This window comes from Cuculus canorus, chromosome 2 (assembly GCF_017976375.1).
Source record: "Cuculus canorus isolate bCucCan1 chromosome 2, bCucCan1.pri, whole genome shotgun sequence".
NCBI lineage: Eukaryota > Metazoa > Chordata > Aves > Cuculiformes > Cuculidae > Cuculus > Cuculus canorus.
The window spans coordinates 123,970,751-123,991,997 of record NC_071402.1 but is presented as its reverse complement, the minus strand read 5'-3'; the positions used below and the strand labels follow the sequence as shown (position 1 = coordinate 123,991,997).

At 40.1% G+C, this 21,247-nt stretch overlaps 1 protein-coding gene across 1 annotated transcript in view; it reads left to right on the top strand.

Moving 5' to 3' along the window:
- PLEKHA8 (pleckstrin homology domain containing A8) overlaps window positions 1-18,807 on the top strand; it is a 31,135-nt gene extending 12,328 nt beyond the window's left edge. The window contains exons 4-14 of the mRNA XM_054059440.1: window positions 1,201-1,325; window positions 2,760-2,918; window positions 3,755-3,795; window positions 4,491-4,648; window positions 6,304-6,463; window positions 6,875-6,960; window positions 7,637-7,695; window positions 9,447-9,577; window positions 10,092-10,162; window positions 12,176-12,237; window positions 13,160-18,807. Of these exons, the coding sequence (XP_053915415.1) occupies window positions 1,201-1,325; window positions 2,760-2,918; window positions 3,755-3,795; window positions 4,491-4,648; window positions 6,304-6,463; window positions 6,875-6,960; window positions 7,637-7,695; window positions 9,447-9,577; window positions 10,092-10,162; window positions 12,176-12,237; window positions 13,160-13,357 (1,250 nt within the window). The 3' untranslated portion in view covers window positions 13,358-18,807. The remainder of the gene's footprint in view (window positions 1-1,200; window positions 1,326-2,759; window positions 2,919-3,754; window positions 3,796-4,490; window positions 4,649-6,303; window positions 6,464-6,874; window positions 6,961-7,636; window positions 7,696-9,446; window positions 9,578-10,091; window positions 10,163-12,175; window positions 12,238-13,159) is intronic.
- Window positions 18,808-21,247: the final 2,440 nt, after the last annotated feature.

Here is a 21,247-nt window from a genome sequence, read left to right as displayed (position 1 = left end):
TGAGGGAGGGGCGGTCACTTCCTTACCCTGAGGTGAAGAATCGTTTCTCTGAGCCTTATGTGCATCTTCAGCAGGCTTTGCGTCTACTGGTTCGAACTGAGTTGGAACAGAGCAGAAGATGCTACTGTAGAGTCCTACACAAAGTGGGGATCTGATGCATAGTGCCTAGAAGCAGAATAAATATATCTGTAAACTGACATACCAGTAGCACAGGGTGAAAACTTACTGATGTGTTTGCAGAACTAAACCATGATCGTCTTTTTAACAGGCAAATAAATTTATTTTGTAATTCTGGGACTCTAAAGTAAAAAAATTGCTTCTGAAAAATCTCAAATTGACTGATAGTCGTATCTGGATTAGTCTGCTTAATTCTGCACTCTTCGGTACAAGGAACATATGGACATTCTGGAGTGAGTCCAGCAAAGGGCCAGTAAGATGATTAAAGGAAATATCTGGCAGGAAAGCGTACAAAAGATGGAGCTACACTCTTCTCAGTGAATGGACAAGAGGAAACGTTCAGAAATTTAAATACAAGCTATTCCATTGAGACACAAGCAAAAACGTTTGTATTGTGAGGATGGGGGAGCACTGCAACAGGTTGCAAGGAGAGGGTGTGGAGTCACTATGCTTGGCAGTCTTCAAAACCTGACTAGACATGATCTTGAACAACGTGCTCTGGCTGACTCTGCTTTGAACAGGGGAGTAGAACTAGCTGATCTCCAGAGGTCCCTTCCAACCTCCACTATTCTGTGATTCAAGGATATATATTAAATTAATCCCCTGTGTTGGATGGGATGCATCTTTTCCCTCCAGTGTTTTCTACCCAGAACCCTGATCCTTTAAGTCAGTGTAATTGTTTGCACTTTAAACTACTTTTTGAAAACAAAAAATATGGTATGTAGGGATTTTGTCCTATTTAAAAGGCCTTTTAAGGTCAACAGTCTGCTTACTTTTTCTCTGTGTCCCAAGTCAAGGAAATACTGTTCTGGTCTATGTTGGTAAATAATGAAACAATATTTTACCTGTCAGGAGCATAATTTATGGCCAATCCATCTCATCCTATTAAGTTGTTAGAAAAACTTTTGAAATAAGGAAATATTGATTGAATTAAATTGGATAATACTATTTCAGCAACTTTCCAAAATCATATACTGCAAGATGGATAAAATAAATTTAACTCTAGTTTTGTTTCACGTCTAGAGTTCACTGAAAACACAGAAGCCTTGAAGACTAAAATGTCTGAACTTCGACTTTACTGTAACCTCCTTGTTCAGCAAGTGCATAAAACAAAGGAAGCCAGCATTTCTGGGGCATCAGAACTAGAGGTACAACTCTGTTTTTTTGTGTAGACCACATCTGTAAAGTCTTGAGCATTGTGAACTCCTCTGGTTAGCCAATACAGTATTCACTCACAGTTACTTAATGTTACACCGTCTTTCTGCAGAGAACCTGTGGGAAATAACGTACTCACACAACAATTGTTGTTTAAATGGAGTAATACTGTATTGTTGCAAATAATTTTTCCTGCGTTCATGTTGCAAGAAGTGAGATGAAATACGAGGTCTGTGATCTAGATCATAACATCTCTGTAGGTGACCATGCGTATAGAGTGGATAAAAAAAGGCAAAAGATTTTTAATAAAAAGATGTCTTGGAAGAAGTGCACATTTGTCTGCCCCGAGTCATTGATATCCTGATCAGCAAAACACTTCTGTTGTCAGCCAAAACTCTTAAAAGGTCAAGAAGCAATGCAGATCACAAAAAAGCATAATTACTAGAAAGAACTGCCCAATTAACTTCACTTAAGTTAAAGTTTCAAACCTCGCAAATCTTTCTGATCAAAGAAGCCTCATTTAAGAGTGGTGTCCTAGTGATAGTGATCTGCCCCTTGCTTTGAGAGAGAAACATGTAAAAAGGGATGCAGATTGCTTGCTAGAGATGCTGGTGTTGAGCTCCAAGATGCCTCCTACTGGAGAGATAGATCCTCAGGTGCAGGACAGAGAGGCAAAATACCTGAAGGTAAATCAACCATCCGTCTCTTCAAAGATACCTGATAAACTCTTTATGGTGAATTAACAGACAGTTCAAAAGCATGATGTAGTGTATAAATAACTAAGAGGCACTTTTAGAACTTGGAGTTCACACATGTTGACAACAAGCAAGTAATGTGTTTATCCAGCTTATAGTTCATGCTTCTGGGGAAAAACTTGTTTTCCCTGATCTTACTGCAATTTAACTGGAAAGATTTATTGCTAAAAGCATTTCAGCATCAATAACTGCACTTTGCGGAGATGAATAGTGTTGTGGCAACGTGATACTTCATTCTGCTGTTTTTCAATTGCAGTATTTTTTTCATGGGATTTTTGAAATTACTATCTGCAGATTATTTTGTATCTACCTACTTTATTTCATTTTCATTTTTCTGGTCAATGGTGTCTTCTGGAATGACGTTTTTTAATACATTAAGGCTTAGTATTTAATACACTTTTAGCACCAGAGAAAAGTAACTGAGAGGCATTGCTTTCAAAATGCAAGTGCACTTAGCTGCTCGTAGTGAAAGGCTGGTGAAAATGGTAATGCTGTGAGGGGGCTTAGCCCCAGTAATATGTGATGCCAGTTCTCTGAGCAGCTGACACATTGCATTTTAATTCATGTTAAACAGAAATCATGACTGTAGCAGCTGTTGGCTTTGTGACATTAGTTGCTCCAAGTAGACCTTCTGTAGCGAGTCCATCTTTTCCATTTGGTTTCTTCCCACAGAGCGGGATTGATATGGGAGCTCTGTTAAAATCAACGTGTGACACTTTCCTGAAGACTCTTGAGGAATGTATGCAGATTGCAAATACTGCCTTCACTTCTGAGTTATTGCATCAGACCCCACCTGGATCCCCACATTTAGCAGTCCTCAGAACAAACAAGGTAATGGCCAGTGTTCTTTTTTCTCAGTCATGGCATGGATGGTAAGGCACTTTTTTGTAAAGTAGCATTTATAGAAGCAGGGAATGTGTTTTTACCCATTCTGTAGCTCGTAGTCCTCCACTGGACATACTCTGCCCTTTCTTGTGATTTGGAAATTAAGCAGGACCGTTTTTAATAAGCAGTGACCAATCTCTTGGCTTTTAATGGTAAGTGAAAGTTATTTAGCATTAACTTTCATGGCCTGCTCCAGCTGCAGACAGCAGTGTTTCAAAATACCCTGGCTGTATGGCAAGTTAGTGTACTATGGGAGCTCACAGCAATTATTATTCTTCTAAGCTACTGCAGCGTCAGATCTGTGGTAATGCACCACCAGGAGCTGATGAGCTTATCTTTTTAATGACAAGGGCACTTTCTCCAATCCTGGATCCACAACTGCATATGCAGAACCGAAGCATTTCTGGCAAACAGCAGATTAAGATGTGTATGTAGGAAGGCGGAGCTATCGGTGCTTCTGGGAAGTGAGATTACTTCACCACACCTTCTATCTGGCATCACATTTCTTGTGTTTATTCATATTTTTTTTCTTAAGTAAAAAAAACATTGCAAAGAAAACATACTGCCTTGTTTCTTTCCCATGTGTTGTATGGCACTTGCTAGATGTACTGCTGTAGCTGTACTGTAAACTGATTCCAGGTCAGAGGATTAGTGACCATATACTTAGCTTTTCAGCTTTTTTACTGACTTCAGCTTGGGTTTAACAAAAAAGGTGAAGTTAGAGAAGCATGATACAGTCATCTTGCTTTAAAGACTGTTTCCCCTCCCCTTTTATCTTACAGATAAAGCACTCAGTTTCGTCCAGTCGCACCTCAACAGAAAGGTATAATAAATGTATTTGATGTCAATCTCTTTCTAATGTTTTTTTGGTATTGTCTGTTCTTTCCATACTTTTACTCCAGTATTACTGGTACTGGTTGGAGGCAGAATTGTATTGCTCTGAGCTGTGTACTTGGAAGCAGATGCCACAAAAGAGAGCTGTCTCACCCCACTTCATGGCTCTTCTTTATCAGCCCTTTCCCTCTTATTTTTCTCAGCCATTTGCTTGGTGACTTACCGGACAGTCACCAGCCACAGCTCTTTCCCACCTCAGTGCTCTTTCGTGCATCTTAGGTTCCACTCCATAAACTCAATCATTGATGGAGAGCAGGCTATGATTTGTAGAATAGGTGGCAAGGGTATATATTTTACAGTACTAATGAGGGAATACCCTTTTATCTACAATAGCTGCCTGTGATTTTCTTTTTTGTAATCCGTTGTAGATTTTTTTATTATGTCTTTTTAATAAGGGTGATTGTAAATATATTCAAACTCTTTAAACTGAGATTGAATCATTAATCCTACTTTCTGCAAAGAGTTCATTTTGTTATTTTAGACAAGTTCTTTTGCTCAGTGCAGCCTGTGACAGCCTGTAATTTCTGTCAACTTTTTCTCTTATTGTTATTTGTGTATTTTCACAGGAAGAAGCTTACCAAGCAATGTTTTATATGCTGACCATTGTTCATTCCCTTTCTTCAGGCAGATGGAATTGAACACCTGTGAAAATGGCTCTATAAAGGCTGAAATTAACCATCAAGAGCAAACCCTTATGAAAAGTCTGGAATGTTTAAACCTGGAAACAAATGAAGGAAGCACTGATGTTTCTGTTGAAGACCACATAGCAGAGGATTTGACAGGTAAATATACGCACTGTCTTTTATCCAGAATTGTTATTCTTTAAGTGTAAATGGAGAGAAGTGTATGAGAAGTGCTGATACCTTACTTCTCAGGAGAGGAAATGTCAGTGTATTTTGGTCTGATATCTGCCTTTTGTCGAATCTTCCCAGCATAGCTCCTGCCCTTGTTAATAGCTAACTTGGGACTGAATTGGGAAGGAAATTAAAAACTCTTTTTTTGGATGAGTGGAGGTTCCTTATAGATGTTGATTGACATGCGTAACAATACAGCCTGGCAGGACTTGGGCTCTGCTGGTGCTGTGGACAGACACATTATTCCCAGAGGCCCTCCTCTGGGAACACCCGCACTTTTCCTACTATGTAGGGCTGCGTAGTCAGAAGGAAGGATGTTGAAGCTTTTTGTGCTTGTCTCTCAGGAGCTGACCTTGAAGTTACTCTTGATTGGTCTGATAAATTAACCCTTTTTTGTTCTCACATGGTTTCTCTTCGGGTACATACATCTGAGTTGCAGAGTTTTGGTGGCAGGATGGCGTGGAGTAGGATGTGCGGTGCCATCCACCTGGGATGGGCTGAGCCAGCCAGCCTGTGGCTCCATCTCTCTAATGGCTCTGTTTTGTTGCTCCCTGGGAACCCAAGACCTCTGCCCTGTTTCAGATACTCTTCTGTCACTCTCCCCTTTGTTAAAAGCAGTCAGTCTTTAAAACCACTCAAGCATTTAAATCCCATATGAAATTTCCGTTTGTCGTTGACAGTTTAAAATTTCTGTCCCTTTGCTCGTGAATGAGGCACAGTCAGTGATGGTTCAGGCCATTCTTTTCTGCCCTGAAGAGAATGGCTGAAGTGTCATTGCTCTTACTGGCTGTGAGTGGTTCTTTTTTCACCCAGCACCAGGCTTATTCAGTGATTCTGCACGTAATAGGGAAAGCTGCAAGTTTTTCTTCAGACTTCACTCAGAGGAAGAATGTTCCTTGCACTTCAATCCTTTCAACCAGAAGCTTAGTTTTACTTCAGGTGTATAAATCCTCATTTTTGAAAGTATTCCTTTCCCAGAGAGACAGATTTGCTAGGAAATCTTGGATGCTAGTTTGACAGTGTGGCAGCAAGATGTGCTGTAGCCAGGGCTTGTACACTGCAGATGTGTTTAAAGATGTTCATACATGTCAGGGACAACGTAGCAGCCTATCATAGCAGTATCCGTGTAAGCAGCCAGTTTACTTACTTATCAGAAGGAGCAAACAGGTCACTAGTATTCTTTTGCTTTTGAAAATGCCCTTTGACACTTCATCGGCGTTGGGGAAGTTATAGCTGTGTGAAAAGTAATCTTTCTTTCAGGGAGATAAGTCTGCTCCCTGCTGCACCCAGTCAGTTCTTCAATGCTCTTCTCTAATAAGGCTGTCCTCACTGAGGATTGTATGGGCACACCTGCGTTGGAGCCTGGTGCTCAGTCTGTCTAATTGAAAGAAATGAGGAGAGGACTGGTTGAAAGGTGACCTGGGCACCTGGCAGCAGAGGATCAGTGCAGAGAGTCATGAGTACTGGCAGGGAAAGCTTTTAAACTTGCGTGATCCATATATTTTAGTGCCATCCTTGAAAAACAATATGGGTGTGTGGCTGTCTTCTATTTTTGTTTTTCTTCTGTTTACTATAAATGTAAGGCATTAAAGAAGATGGAGAGAACAAGCTGCAAGCTGTAGAAAGCATTGGTGCCAACAGTTTGCTGCAGTCGGAAATGAGTTCTTTAAGTGGGTTGACTCCATGTGAGGAAGACGGAAATGAAAATGATTCTCCTACCTTCTTCAGTGTCATGAGCAATAGGTAATACATGTTGCAGATGTAAATTGCAAGGATTATTGAAGCTTTAAGACCTAAATTGACTCATTTTTAAGTCAGTTACATCTTTAAAGCTGTATTTGCCGAGATTACTTTGCAAGGCTGAGTACAGCACAGTAATTGAAGAAGATGTCCTTTGGACAATTGGCTGTACAGAGGAGATTGGGAGGGTTTTTCCTTGATTATAATTACAGGTCTTGCTTGCCCACAGGCAAATGTATATCTTCTGCAGTCATTTACTTTAACCTAGTGAAACAAAAGCCATGTTGGTAGTTTCATGTATATAACTTCTACCTCAATGCAAATGCAGTGGGCACGAAATGTAATTTTGCCTCTAGAAGTTGCTCAAAAGAAGTTGTTACAGTAAAAATCTTTTTCGCTTGTTCCGGACGCCAGGTTCAGTGATATTGAACTTCGGGAGGAGGAGGGCATACCAACAGAAGAGTTTCTGGAGTCATGTTACGCAATTGTGCCCGTTCTGGGTAAGCAGCTCTTTCTTGCCATGCTGAGGGTGCATGTAACTCCTTTTGACTGCTGCCAGCTGTTAGAAACAGCAGAGCAGCTGATTTGGAGAGTTCATTTCTTTGCTAAAGTAATATAGAAATAGTTCCTGTCAGCAGAAACAATTTGACTGGTACCAGATGATGTTCTTTGCTCTTTTGCTTTGTAAAGGATCCGCTCTCATCTAGATGAGGCCAATGTATAAGCCATCTGGAAATCTATGGCTGTATCTGGAAGAGCAATTTCTTGCCCTCGAAAGAACAGTGTGGAATGCCTTCCATGTCTAGTACTGCTGACAGCACACCGTCAGCTCTACTAGCTATTTCTGCTCTTTGATATTTCCAAAGAATTCTGTCTCCAGCTCATGCAGCCCTCAACTGGCTTGGCCCCTGCATTTAACAGTGGCTATGAGGTCTGTGTAAGCATGCACTCTTTTGAAGACATCCAGCTTGTAGGTTGATGTGTTTTAACACCTGTACTAACTAGAGTGGATTGGTTCTACACCGAAGAAATACTTCAGTCTACATCATTCATTTAGTATTCTCCTGCCTTTTAGAAAGATTGTTGAAAGAGTAAATGAAAATAATTGTTACTAAGACGTGAGGACTAGAAAAAGGTACAATTTTAAAATATAGCCTTCTTTTTCTTTCTTTCTAGACAAGCTGGGACCAACTGTTTTTGCTCCTGTTAAAATGGATTTTGTAGGCAACATAAAGGTAACAGCTCATTTCTAACACTGGTTTTCCTTTTAAACAAAACATCATTTTAAACAGCAACGAAGCTGGTGAGGGGGCTGGAGAACAAGTCTTATGAGGAACGGCTGAGAGAGCTGGGGTTGTTTAGCCTGGAGAAGAGGAGGCTGAGGGGAGACCTTATTGCTTTCTACAGCTACCTGAAAGGACGTTGTGGAGAGGAGGGAGCTGGCCTTTTCTCCCAAGTGACAAGGGACAGGACAAGGGGGAGTGGCCTCAAGTTCCGCCAGGGGAGGTTCAGGCTGGACATCAGGAAAAAATTTTTCACAGAAAGGGTCATTTGGCACTGGCAGAGGCTGCCCAGAGAGGTGGTTGAGTCACCATCCCTGGAGGTGTTTAAGGGCTGGATGGATGAGGTGCTGAGGGGCATGGTTTAGGGATTACTAGGAACGGTTGGACTAGATGACCCAGTGGGTCCTTTCCAACCTAGTCATTCTATGATTCTATGATCTATTTTAGATACTAAAGCTGTTATAGGAGTCAATACTGTAAGGCTATTTAATATTTGATGTTACCATCTGTCAGATGAGAATGCCGAAATGCGCCTAATTTTGTTCTCGCAGTACATGCTGTGTTTAATAAATCCAGCTGAACTTATAAAACACTTGATTGACTGCCAAGTAAAACATCTGTTACATCTAATGAGTATAACTTCAGTTCTGAGCTGAAAGGCATGTAAGTCGTGATGTGATGGTAGCAATATTCATTTTAGACTGTAAAACAAACTGGGGATGGGAAACCCCTGTTCCTTAAAAACTAGGAGCAAAATAGTGCCTTAAGAAGGATTTTAACCACAGGTCGAGTCAGACCCTGCAGCTTTGGTTCTTGTTCTGACAGTTCTTCCAGCTCCAAGTCTGAAAAGGTTTGAAGTCCTACTTGTGAGATAAGATGTTTTCATATCAAAACTTTTCATAGCTTTCTTTCAAGAAAAAAAAAGAAAAGCAAAACATACCTCCTGAATGTGTGATAAGGAGCATTGCATATGTTCAGATTTGTTTGGTACAAAGCAAGGCAATATTCTCTTATCTTACTGAAGGTAGCTACTGAGAGACTGAAAATGGCAAGAGAGAAGAATGCTATTTAGAAAACCCAAACCCTTGAATATTTGTTGTCAAGTGATGGACAGCCACTCCTTTAATGTAGAAGAATCTGTCTACCTCTTGTATATTTTCTCTCTTATTTTTATGAGAAGTTGTGTATAGCAAACTTGCAAATGGATTAAATAGCTTAAGTGTGCTGATGACTGCTAGGTGTAATTGAGAATTTGCAGCGTGGCAGTTGTCAGAAGGTAGTCCTGCTTGTGCTTGAAGTTTAGGGCAAATGGGACTTTACTCAGAGAATAGGTTGAGTTCACTCCTTTCCACTGGTGTGGGGGATGCCACGTGAATATAAAGCATTTTGTCAGGGAGAAATGATAGATTCCTTGGAAATCTTTGACTGAGATGCTTTTTTTTTAATTATTGTATTAGTGGGATTGGGTTTTTGTTTTTGTTTGTTTGGTTTTTTAGCTGGATGAGCCTGCCAGCCAGATGTATCTGGGGTGGTGCCATGGTAAGGTGTGGCAGGGCAGCCATGCCATAAGGAACGTGTGATGTGGTTGGGGATCTGTAGTACCTTTTTGCAGGGAAGATTCCTGGTAAATAGGTGGTATTTGTAGGACAGGCCACTGTTTGATCTTAAAAGCCTAAAGCTTTGCCTCTTGTTTTTTTCTCCAGAAAATAAATCAGAAATTTATAACCAACAAAGAAGAGTTTGATACCCTTCAGAAGATAGTGCTCCATGAAGTGAATGCAGGTGTAGCACAAGTTAGAAACTCTGCTACAGAGGCTCTCTTGTGGCTGAAAAGGTAACGACCTTGTATCTGCTTACACTATGAACTGTTAAGGTGCAGTGAGGGACCTTTCACCAGCACAAGATTATGTACATGGAGCAAACTGGTTGCTTTCTGCAAGCTTCATCAATCCAAACTGGCTGTGTTGTCTGTAGTTGTATCACTGCGACTTTGCCAGAAGGCGTGAAAAAGCAATTGTAGGCAAACGTTTTTTCCCTGTGAAAGTGATTTCCCCAAAGTTACAGTGAATGACTGTTTTTGCTGGGCCAGAACATCAGGCAGGTGATTTCAGACTGCAGCAGAAACGTTTTAGAAAACTGTTTTGCCTTGGGCTAGGAGAGAGGCTGAAGGAGGTGGCTGCATGGTTTTTTGATTTTGGTTTGGTTTTTTTTCAATTCAGATTGAAAATGGCACTTTAATTCTGAGTTTTATTGCACTTCTGAGTTATATGGAGACTTTGGGGGCTTTGTTATAATTTGGGTTACATTATAATAAACACAATTTTTATTTTGTGGGTTAATTTTGACAGGGGCTTAAAGTTCTTGAAAGGGTTTTTGACAGAAGTGAAGAATGGGGAAAAGAATATCCAAACAGCTCTGAGTAAGTGCCAGTTGCTTTATTCTTTGTTTGTGTCTGAATTTACATACTTGGCTATTTTCCTCCTCATTTAGAATCTGTATTTAATTGAGTAATGATGCAAGTGATCTCCAAGACATTACTGTTTTGAAAGCAACAGATTTTGAAAACAGCTGTCTTTAGGCATTTTACTAGATAACCGGTCAATGTTGATTTAATAGCAGATAATGATTCCTATAGTTGATGTGCTTTTAGCAGGGGACACAGTCATAACTTAGGGAAAAAAGTGCTTCATCTCATTCCATTTTCTCTGCTGGTTTGCAGCAAGAGCACTCCCAAATTTATAGTTGTTGTGTTATTTTTTTAGTTCATTTAGTGAGATTGGCCATCACTCCTTGGAATCCCCTCTTTGCCAGTATGGCTGTGAATTTCCTATATCATTAAGAAGGGAGTTGGTGGTGAAAAACAAGGAATTTTTTCCAATACACAATTTCTGACATTTTCTGAGTCAGGCTAGTGCCCACAGCAAATACAAATCAAAATAATACAAACTGTGTTTAGACTTTACTTGGTTATTTCCAAGTAAGACGCTCTCTATTCTATGTGTGCAGTCTAATGTATGCTCTTGGAAGTGGGTCTGTAAATACACTGCTACCGGATATAGATGCTAAACACCATGGAAAGCCGAAGCACTTACTTGACCGTCTGAGTTTGAAGGTTTCAGCACTGAATTCCTCTTGAATTGCTCTGTATCCACAGCATAGCCACGCTGTTGGTTTTTTTCTCGCTTCTTCCTTCCCTTTCTAACTCTCAAAAGCTCTTCATATCTTTATCCCCCACGTAGCTTTGGTTTGCTGTTAAAGTTTCTTACGTAGGGTTCTCGTGCTATTTGAATCTCAAGTAAAGATGGGATATATGTTCTGTTTCCACAACCTTGAAAGTCAAGCTAATGAAATTAAAATAAAAAATGGAATGTGGACCAGTTCTTAAGATCTTCTGAGGAACAAACAGCTTTCTGAAAGGATTTGTCTTTATTTGGGATTTAAACCTTAGCAAACTTTTCAGCTTTTTAATGTCCCATGTATTTGCTCATAAGGCAGATAATAGACTTATCAATCCTTTTTGCTACACAATACTCTCTCCTAATCTCATTGCTTTTTTACTGTATGCTTTTCTCTCACTCCTGCTTTAAGGATGGAAAAGATACATTCCCCAGTACAGAGCAAAAGTTAAGGCTGTTTACACTCTCCCAATAATAACTGTCTGCAGTCTTTTGCGCAAATATCTTAAAGCAGCAAAATGTAGAGGTTCTCTTTCTTCAAGGTGAATAGCTCAGGGAAAGTATAATACAGTGTCAGATACTTAAAAATTCCACTGAAGGGCAAGGATATGAGATGACAGAATGAGTGGGAAAATATGATGTTTGGCTTTGTATATAGAAAGCTTTGTATGTGAAAGTGGAGCTGTCTAGGAATGTAACAAGGGTCTTCATCAAAGGCTACCCTCAGGGGCACTCACAAAATAGATCCTGAGGATTATTTTAATGAAGACCCAGTGCTTTCTGTTCCGATGACCCTGAAAACTTGACCCTCAGATGCAAAGAGAGGGTTCTTAGTTAATGCCTGAACTAAGCACCTCAACTGAAGCTGTCTAACCACCAGCAAGCAGGATTATTTCATGCTGTATATTATTTTCTCAGACTTGCACCAAACTGAGAATTGGATAGTAGAAGAAATGTTAGTCATGAAGCACAGCTAGTCAAATAAATATTACATTTGCCATCCTGTCTGATAGAACATTTACTTGTGGATGAGTTGGAGGGGAGTTGGCAGCAGAGCTGAGACCCAAGTGCAGAAATCCCAATCTGTCATCTCTTTTCAGTCATAACTTGGGTGCTCGGAAACAGCAATTATTTCCATCCAGTGGCAAGAATATATGCTTAAATAGTAGTTTCTAAGCTCTAGGTTCTCTTTGTGAAGCAAGCTTAAAACTGCTGTATATTTATCTCTTGATTTTATTATTTTTTTTTTTTTAAAGACAATGCTTATGGAAAGACATTACGACAGCACCATGGTTGGGTTGTCCGCGGGGTCTTCGCAGTAAGTATTTATCTTGGTTGCTGATGTAACTGGGGATCTTGTTAATGTGATTGTATGTTGTATATAAATAAACCATGTTGAAATTATAAGCATTAAAATGAATAGATTCCTTTGTCGTACTGTATTTTCAGGGTGAGGATTGTGGTTATTACTGTATTCGGTATTGGTCTTTCAGGGTGGAACCTACTTTCTGGAGCCAAAACAGATGGGCCACTTTTGTATGAATTATTTTTTTTATTATGTGTTTTTCAGAACAGTCTTGCAGGTCTGTTAGTTGAAGAAATGAGGATTTGAGGTTGCTTTTGCAAGGATTGATCTGTCTTTGGGAGCATTCAAGAAGGGTTGGTGCAGAATGTGTCAGGGAGTACAAGTAGAATATATAGGCTAGAGGAACTGGTTTATTTTTGTCCAGTCTGGCAGCTCCCCCTCGTGTCTGTCACTGGAAATTATCACTGAAATTATCAAAGGAATAAGGAAGGCCCCGTCCAGGTGATTATGACAGATTTTGACAGGGCGAAACAGAAATGTTGGGGAGAGCTTTGTAAAGACCATTTGTAGAATGGGACTTCAGTGCTGAAGTGTGTGGCACTGTGTTGGGAGTTCCTCTAACAAACTGTTCTTTATTTGGCATTTGTGTTTAATTAATTTCTAATATATACTGTTTATTTGTATGAAATATGATATATAGACACTTAAAAATCAGGCCTCTCTGGAGATCTCTTAAACTTGGGATCTACACAGACATAAAAAAAATGTTAGCCTCTCTCTCAGTTAAAAATCTTAACATATATGCATACACATAAATATATTAAAGCTATGCAATCTAAGCGCAGAGGGATGTCTTAGAAGTTTTTTGTGGCTTTAGTTTGGTTTCTTTTCCTATTCCACTTTGCAAATCTAAAAGCTTTGGTTCATCTTCCAGTTAGCTTTAAGGGCAGCTCCAACGTACGAAGACTTTGTGGCAGCTCTGTCCGTAGAGGAATGTGATCCTCAGGAAGAAAGATTTTACAAAGGAATGCAGAGAGACCTCAACATTTACTTACCAGCCATGGAAAAGCAGCTAAATATCTTGGACACTCTCTATGAAGTACATGGTTTGGAGTCAGATGAGGTGGTATGACTACAGCAAGACTGTGACTTTAAACTTCAGGGACTGTGTCTGTTAACAAAGATTTCTTTAATTTTGTTTTTTGTGAGAACATTGTTTCTGTTCATTGTATGTTTTCAGGTGGGAAGAGTGTTGTGTTTTGGAGGAAAAGTATGTATGATTTTTAATTTTTGTTAATGCTTGTTATGTGTTTAAATGCAGAGGTACTGTTTCTTGTTGGGTCGTAACTATGTCTGTGATGAATGTTTTTGACTGTTTCTCTCCTGCCTGTGCAATCCCTCTTCTCTTCACCTGATGAAAGTAACAGAGCGGAATTTGGCCTTTGCTCCTGTACCTTAGGAGAGAGCCACATGTACAGCAGAGCGGTTGGAAGGTCAAGGTGGAGCCCAGGCAGGTGCTGCTGGCTCTGGCTCCTCCATGCCCTGTGCCCGCTCCCTGCAACAGTGTAGGAGGACAGAGGTAGTGAAAGTTAGTTACCTTAGCAGAAGAGAAGGTCAGTTAAATGCCACCTTGTAAGGTACACAGTGAGTTTCTCCTTAGTTTGTGTTGAAGCTTTTTAATACAGCGCATCTCCGAGTATTTCAGAGATCTTCACCACAAGCATAGGTGACTGGTGCTCTGATCTTCCCCAAGAACCAGCCTTTGAAACTGGGTGTTGTGTTCCCTCACCAGCTCCCAGTACGTGCCACGTTCTCCTTTTCAGCTCCTGCCAGTGGGCCACAAGAAATTTACGGGCCCAGCCTGGCAGAGCCAGCTCATTGCAACACCGCTTTACACAAGCAATTGAAGAATCATGTCCATCATCCTGGTTTATTAAGGCTTTGGTGGGTTTTTTTTCTATTTTAGGTTTAGTATTAGAAAACAAATCAAATTCACATAAAACCATAATATTTGCTATTGAATTGAAAACAGCTAGCAGTTTATAAAAGCAGATTTTATTAAAATCCTTCTTGGGCTGGTGTTATGGGCAGAGGCTTCGTGAAAGTGAACATGAAATGAGTAAAGCATAGGGGAAGCTAGAATTTTTCATGGAGTCATTACACATTGGGCTAGTTACAAACCTTAAAATCTGAAATGATGTAGAAGTGACTGAAAATTTAAAAAGTATGTTTTGCTGATACAGATAAAAATGTGCTTCTTAACACAACTGCTATTAAAAATAATAAAGAAGTCCTTCTAAATTAATCAAGTGATTAATTAAGGACAAAATTCCTAGTTGTGATGATGACTAGAAGGCTGTCTGGGATTTATTGATTGCCCATTCATGACACAGGTGAGTGACCTAGGGCTTCAGATGGCTTTGTACAGGGTGGAGTTTGACTCATGTGGTAATTGGATACTTAGAATTAGTAAATCTTTGTAAATACAGGAGAAGTTTCAGTATCACCATACTCACAGGAGAAGTACTGGCGTTTTGCTAAAAACCCATGTCATTAAAATGAATGTACTGCAGGCTTGCTGCCCTGAGTCACTCTGTGACAGGAGTCTCTCTGCGCACTGAATACTTGATCCTTTCTAAACAGCATGGCATTGTGAGCTTTAAGAAAACCGTATGATGCTTGAAGAAAAGACCAAACATCACACTTGGTGTATAAAGCAAGATACCAGAAGTGTAATTAGGCATTTAAACACTGTGACATTCTTGTTCCTGTCATTTTCTCTTAGTCGTGCCTATCTGTAATTCCTACATACACCAAGAGGAATCAGAAGGATGTGGGGTTTTAGTTTTTTTTGGTTTTCTTAATTTAAGTAGTATATACTTACATTTAAGTACAAAGGCAAAACTTTGACCAAAGCTTCATTCAATTATTTCACTATTCACAGTGCTAAAAATGAAGCAGAAAGCCTTTGAGATTTGTCTGTCTGCTTCTTCTAAGGATGAATACAAATAGACCACCTCTACAGCAGAACAACCAACTCTGCACCCTATGTGGTTTCCTCAGGGTTTTCAGGTACTATGTGGGAAACATTGCTGTAATAGTTTTTAGCTGAATACTCTGGGAAGGTAATGGAGACCACATTTCCACTAAATGTGAGCTGGAGTGTGGGAGGAGAAAGAGATTCCTCTTCTCTAGAAATTAACTGTTAGATCATGATGAAAGTTGGCTTCCCTTTTTGCTTTAAGCTTTTCCAGTAGCAGGAAAGCGTAATCAGCCCTTAGTCTTGGAGGTATTTTGGGGTTTTCTCTTTTGTTGGTTTGGTTTTGTAACTAGCGGGGGAACCGCTGGTTTGTTAGTAGTGCATCAGACCCAACATTCGATGCAAAAAGTCTTCTTTGCTCTTCTCTGTAAAGTTGCTCTTCAAGAATATTCTTAGAAGACCATAGCTTCAGGAGACCTTGATGTGCTTCCTGCTGAACAGGGGACATGTAGAGAAGGAATTGAGCAAGTTCTGCTTTGCCTTCAAAACTCGTGCTTTACCACGCACTGCTCTTGCAGGGTGTTGAGCACTCCTAAGACTTACAAGTGCTACCTTTCTAGTCAAACCACCACTGATTAAGAAACCCATCCAGCATGTTGCAGAGCCACACTCCAAGTTATACCTCTAAGGATGCGATAGACCAGGTTACCAGGTACAAGTAAATAGACTGCTAGACAATTAATTTCTTGCTTTTCTTCTGGTGTCAGTTTGGCAAACAGAGGATTGCTTTTGATTTTAGTGATTGTTAAGGAACTAACTTTTGGCCTTCAGATTTAGATTTGGAGAGGAGGTGGGTGGGTGTTATTTGATTTGTTTGGTTTGTTGATGGGTTGGTGTTGCTTTCTTTTGTTTTTTTTTTAAATGGCTGTCACTTTTGAACAACTGGCCTGCAAACTGATAGAAGTCCACATGACTCTTAAATAACAGCAACCTTTCTCTGTATACCTTACATGAGCTGCTTTGGTTTCTTAAACTGCACTAGTCTAAAGTTTTGCATCCCTTTCTTTTAGAAATGCTTTCGGCTGTATCCTTCAATGTCTAACAGTTGCATATTCTCAGGGATTTTACTTAGCCATGGCAAAATAAGAGTAATCATAGCCTTACTCCACGGGACTAAGGCTGCTTTTTGTGAAATTAGTATACCTGAGTGTGGAACTGATACAGCGTGTGACACTGACCGTGTCTGTCCACTGCACATCCTTGCTGAGACATGGTAAATCCCAAAGCAATCTGATAGAAGTGCTATTTAGTACTAAATAATGGCTGTCAAGCATATACGACTAGAGATCACACACACGTGTTGTAGTATAGTGCCATTGGCATTAGAGCAGAGCTCTTGAATACTTTCAGTCAAGTTCTGCTTAGCAATGGGAGGCTTTAATTTATTTAATTTATTTTCTTGGGTTTTTTTAAACAATGTTCTGGAGCCCCCGTTGCTATTTTAAGACACCATACTCAGTTACATATTGAAGTTTTGTGACATTACATTTGCAACATATGGACTGGATACTCAAGTGCTTTAGTGTAAACTTAAGGAGTCATTGAAACATCCTATCTTGATGCTGTTGTAATATGTGTCTCCCTTCAACAGATGCACTTAAAGTTAAGGATTGTATACCTTCACTTACAAGCTTTTTATAAAGCATCATCAAGATTTAAGTTACAGCTGTTTGCTTTAAAAATGTTTCAGAGTTTGAAAAGTGTCACTTGGTTGGCTAGACATATAAAAAGTATGCCCTAAATGTGCTCCAGTTGTTTGCAGCATGCTTTGGCAAATGCACATGGACCGGTATAGAAAAGAGCGTTAAATGTGTCCATATGCTGGACCTTTTAACCTTTTCATTATCAATTCAGCTTTTGTGAAAAGCTTTAGGGAACTCTAAAATGCCAGGAGAGATCATTAGTACGTTCCTATGTTGCTAGCTTTCCCTCTTCCTTCACCTGGTCACCACCTCTTCCTTTCTTTCCATTCCTCAACTTCTTTGCTGCCAGAGCTGTTGCGGTCAAGTTGAAACATACCTTATTGGAGCACAAATCAGGAAGGTTTGTAAATGATAAAAATGTAAACTTTGAAAATGTGACGTGACTGACTTGTTTGGCAGTATGGAGAATCTGCTGCTTTTTTCTGAAGTTTTATCCTGGTTTGTTATATTTTTGTCAGGAAAACCACACCATTTTGAACTTCTGATTTCACTAATGAAATTTAAATCAGGACACTTCAAAATTGGCAGTTCTACCTCTTTTGAGTGAAAGTACAAGGATTTTTAGTTTTTTAATTGACTTTAATCTGTTCTTTTGCCTGGTTAGCACTGTTTTTAAAAAAATATATGAAAAAATAAAGTACAAAATATAAAGAAGAGGCAGGAATAACTGAATCCACGCATCTCTGCTACCCTCTGAAGCCCATTGGTGAACAAACCCTGCAAACTACTGCATGCTCCAAGCAATATAAAATCACCCTTGTGCAGAAGGGGTATCGTAGACCACTTACTGGCTCTGAGCAAGCTCAGGCAGTAGCTGATCCTGCTCACAGTTCACACAAGGGCTTAAGCACTTACTTTGAGGTTAGAACGTGGGTGTGTATATGGTTCACTTAAATACATGCTCACGCCTTTCCTCTGGCATGCACTTCTTCAAAATGTGGTCTGTCATTTTTAGTATTGCTTTCTTGGTGTATTATTTCTCCCCCAGATATTCCAGAAGTGATAAAGATTGTTGGTTTGTTTGTTTTTTTTAATATATGAAACTTCCTTATTTTTAAAATCCCAGTTTTTGCTTAATGCTGTTTGCATGTTTTGCATTGCAGCATTCAAGGGGTCTGAAGCTTATTTTTAATTCCTTTATTTAAAGCCATCTTAAAAGTTTGAGATTTATGTCTACTTGAAACTAAACTTAACAAATAAATGGCATTCCAGAATATGGTGACTAAACTGAAAACCAAAGTAGCTTGCTTTTTGTGTTTTCCTTTCCTATTTTCTTTCTTAAGCCAATTTTGGGCATGCATTTTATCAATGTCAGTCTGAGTTTACTGCAAGCCTTACTACGTTTTAGCATATGTATTACATACATACTGAAATACATGTAAAATGAGAGAAGGTATATTGTCTCACACTTTAAATTTACTTAATTCCAAGGGCTTGTTCATGCCCCCCAAATCACCTCTTCTACTATAAGCGTTGCGCAAATTGTGCTGTTGTAAGCAGTTCAGTCTCAAAATACTTTGAAGTTTCCAGTCTGCGTCATGTCTCAAATCATGCAGCACCTGTCTTTTTTTTTTTTCTTTTGGAACATTGTTAAGACCTTTGTCAGACTTTTATATTATTTCATTATAATAAACTTATTTTAAATAAGCATGTTTTAAAATCTCACTTCCTCCTTGCATGGATTTTGCTTCTTTTGTTACGATAGAGGGCCTAAAGTGCTCTTCAGGACTGCATCTGTTCTAGGTACTGTGTGAACAGTCGAAAACAGTATGTTTCTGGTTCATAGAAACTACCTGTATGTATCTTTGTACGAAGAATGTTAACGCACACGGAGCTTGTTTTGATTACAAGAATAAAAGCTGTGTCTGCTATTTGGTTGTGGGTTGTTGGCCACTCTGAACATATGAAGGCTGTAGTTACAAAAGCCAACCTGGCAGTGAGAGGGGAATTCGTATTTTAAAACTGCATATATTATAGGTCCTTTTGTTTGGACTGGAATATCTTGAAATCTGTGTGATCTTATGATGCAGATGAAGATGAGTGTTCCTTACTCAATGTGGGTGTAACATCTCCCTTTTTTCTCCCTTCTTTTCTCTCTCTCTGTATAAACACAGAATGGACCTGAGCAAATCTATGATATCCATTTGTATCTCTATAGCAAGGACAAGTCCCTCTGCTAGACCTCCACCTGGTTTATGCCATTTGTGAAGCGGTGGAGGTGTTTTCTCAGCTAGGGAAGAGTTGATGAGACTGAGCCATTGCCCATGCCTGACCAGCCCTGTGGCAGGGAGAATGCATATATCCTGTTGCAGCAACAGCAGCACTGCTCAGCTGTGGGATACAGGAGACTCCGAACCCCTCTTTAGCTGATTGCAGTTGTCCCCAGAGCTTCAGGAGGGACTGGCAGAAGCTGCAAATTCTGCATCCCTCTATCTCACCTGCTTGGGCTGAGCTGGTGGACAGCTGGCAAATTAGTGAGGAAGAAGGAGTTCAAAAGGCCTCCAGTGCAGAGATCCCATCCCTTTGTCACCACTCCATGGTTATGTTCATCTTTTTTTCTTCCTAAGGAAATGAACAAGTTATTTCAGTCATGAGACCCTGGCAGTTCCAACTTTGTGTGACGCAGCTAAAGAATGACAGTTGTCTCTTAACGTTTTCAGAGGTCCCCTAAGACACTGTCTTGGCCTTTTTGCATGGCAGTGTGGAAATAACTTGGCATGTGGATGAGCCTTGGATGCTGCTTGAGCTGTCATTGGCTTTAGTGCCTCTCTTAACTGTCAGCTGTGCCACAAAAAAACACTGAGCCCAGTTCACTCCGCTGGAAGAGCTGCCAGGTAAAGCTGTGCTGTTGCATGTTGTACCTGGACGGGGCTGCTGCGGGGGCAGAGCCCTGTCCTACGCAGGGTGGGCATTTTCTGGTCCTGTTATCTGTAGTGTGTTACACTGTACTAGGCAGCTGGAGCTCTTCACGCTGAAGCAAAGAGGATGTACACAGAGGCAGACATTCAGAAGAAAAGCAGAACGTGATCCGTTTGGCAAGTTGTTCTGTGTTGTGTAAAGGGACTGTCTGCCAGCATGAGTTTTTGGAGTTGCTTCCTTAACATATTCTGCTCTCCTAAATGGCCAAACAAATGGCACTGCACAGATGGATGTCAATAGAAACCCCTTGCACCGAATGGCATCTCCCAGGCAAGTGTCTCCTCACCCCAGCTTCCACTGGTTAAGAAAAGTGAATCTGTTGCCTTTATGGGTTCCTGGATGAACTGTGGAAAGAGTTCATCCAGCTAAACCTTTGACAGGCTTTGTAAGGCTTGCTAGTAAAGGTCATGGGCTGTGATAGTGGCTGCTAAGTTCTTATCCCCACCCCGTCCCTGGAGAAATCTAGATATGTAGTTCAAAATAAAAAATGATGTGCTGAACGTGTAGGCTTTATAGGGAATGGGTGCTGCTGTTAAAAGAGGAGGCTCAAAGAGGACACGTTAAAGATTCAAAAGTGACCAAATTAGCTGTAATTTTTTTCTTAAGATTCTCCTATATGGAAAAAGACTTCTGAAGTTGAGCAGGAAAGGCAATGAAAGCTCACAGCACCAAAGCTTTGACTAATGCGACCAGGCAGAGCAAAAGTTTACTAGGGTGCTTGCTTTTAGCCCAGCTGGAAACCTTGCTACACTGGGGACAGTGTGGTGCTGGCATGCACTTTTGTTGCCCTATAGGAAATACAGAACTATGGAAATGGAGAATATGGGGCCATAATTGAGTGCTGCAAGCTGGAGCGAGCGTGGGTTTTGAACACCAGCTTAATGTGTTTCCACAAAGCTGTTCTGTGAGTCACAGCCACAAGTGAGAAAATTTCTTTATCTTTTAGGGACTGATAGAATTAGTGTCAAGTGCAAGTATTAGGACTGAGGATAGGAAGTGCAAGAGGTGCTGCAGTATGCCACACAGTTCCAGATATTGGTGCAAGCAAGCTACATGTCTGTCCGTCAGGAAGACTTAATCCAAGATGTTACCATTTTTTGGTAATATATCAGTATGTTAACTCAAATATATTCATTAACAGATATTTATTACTTTCCTTCTGTCTAACACAGATTTTAGATTTATGTCTGTTGTGTTATCATTAGAAAAATACATCAACCTCAGAAAGCCTCTAGCTTTCCTGCTCTGCCATTTGAGGGGATGCTTGCCAAAGAGGCTGCAGTTGATGGCAGTGCAGCCTCAATCCTTGACTTTGGGGATTAGGGAAAAAAGGCTTTTCCAAGTTTTGTTGTGTTCTTGT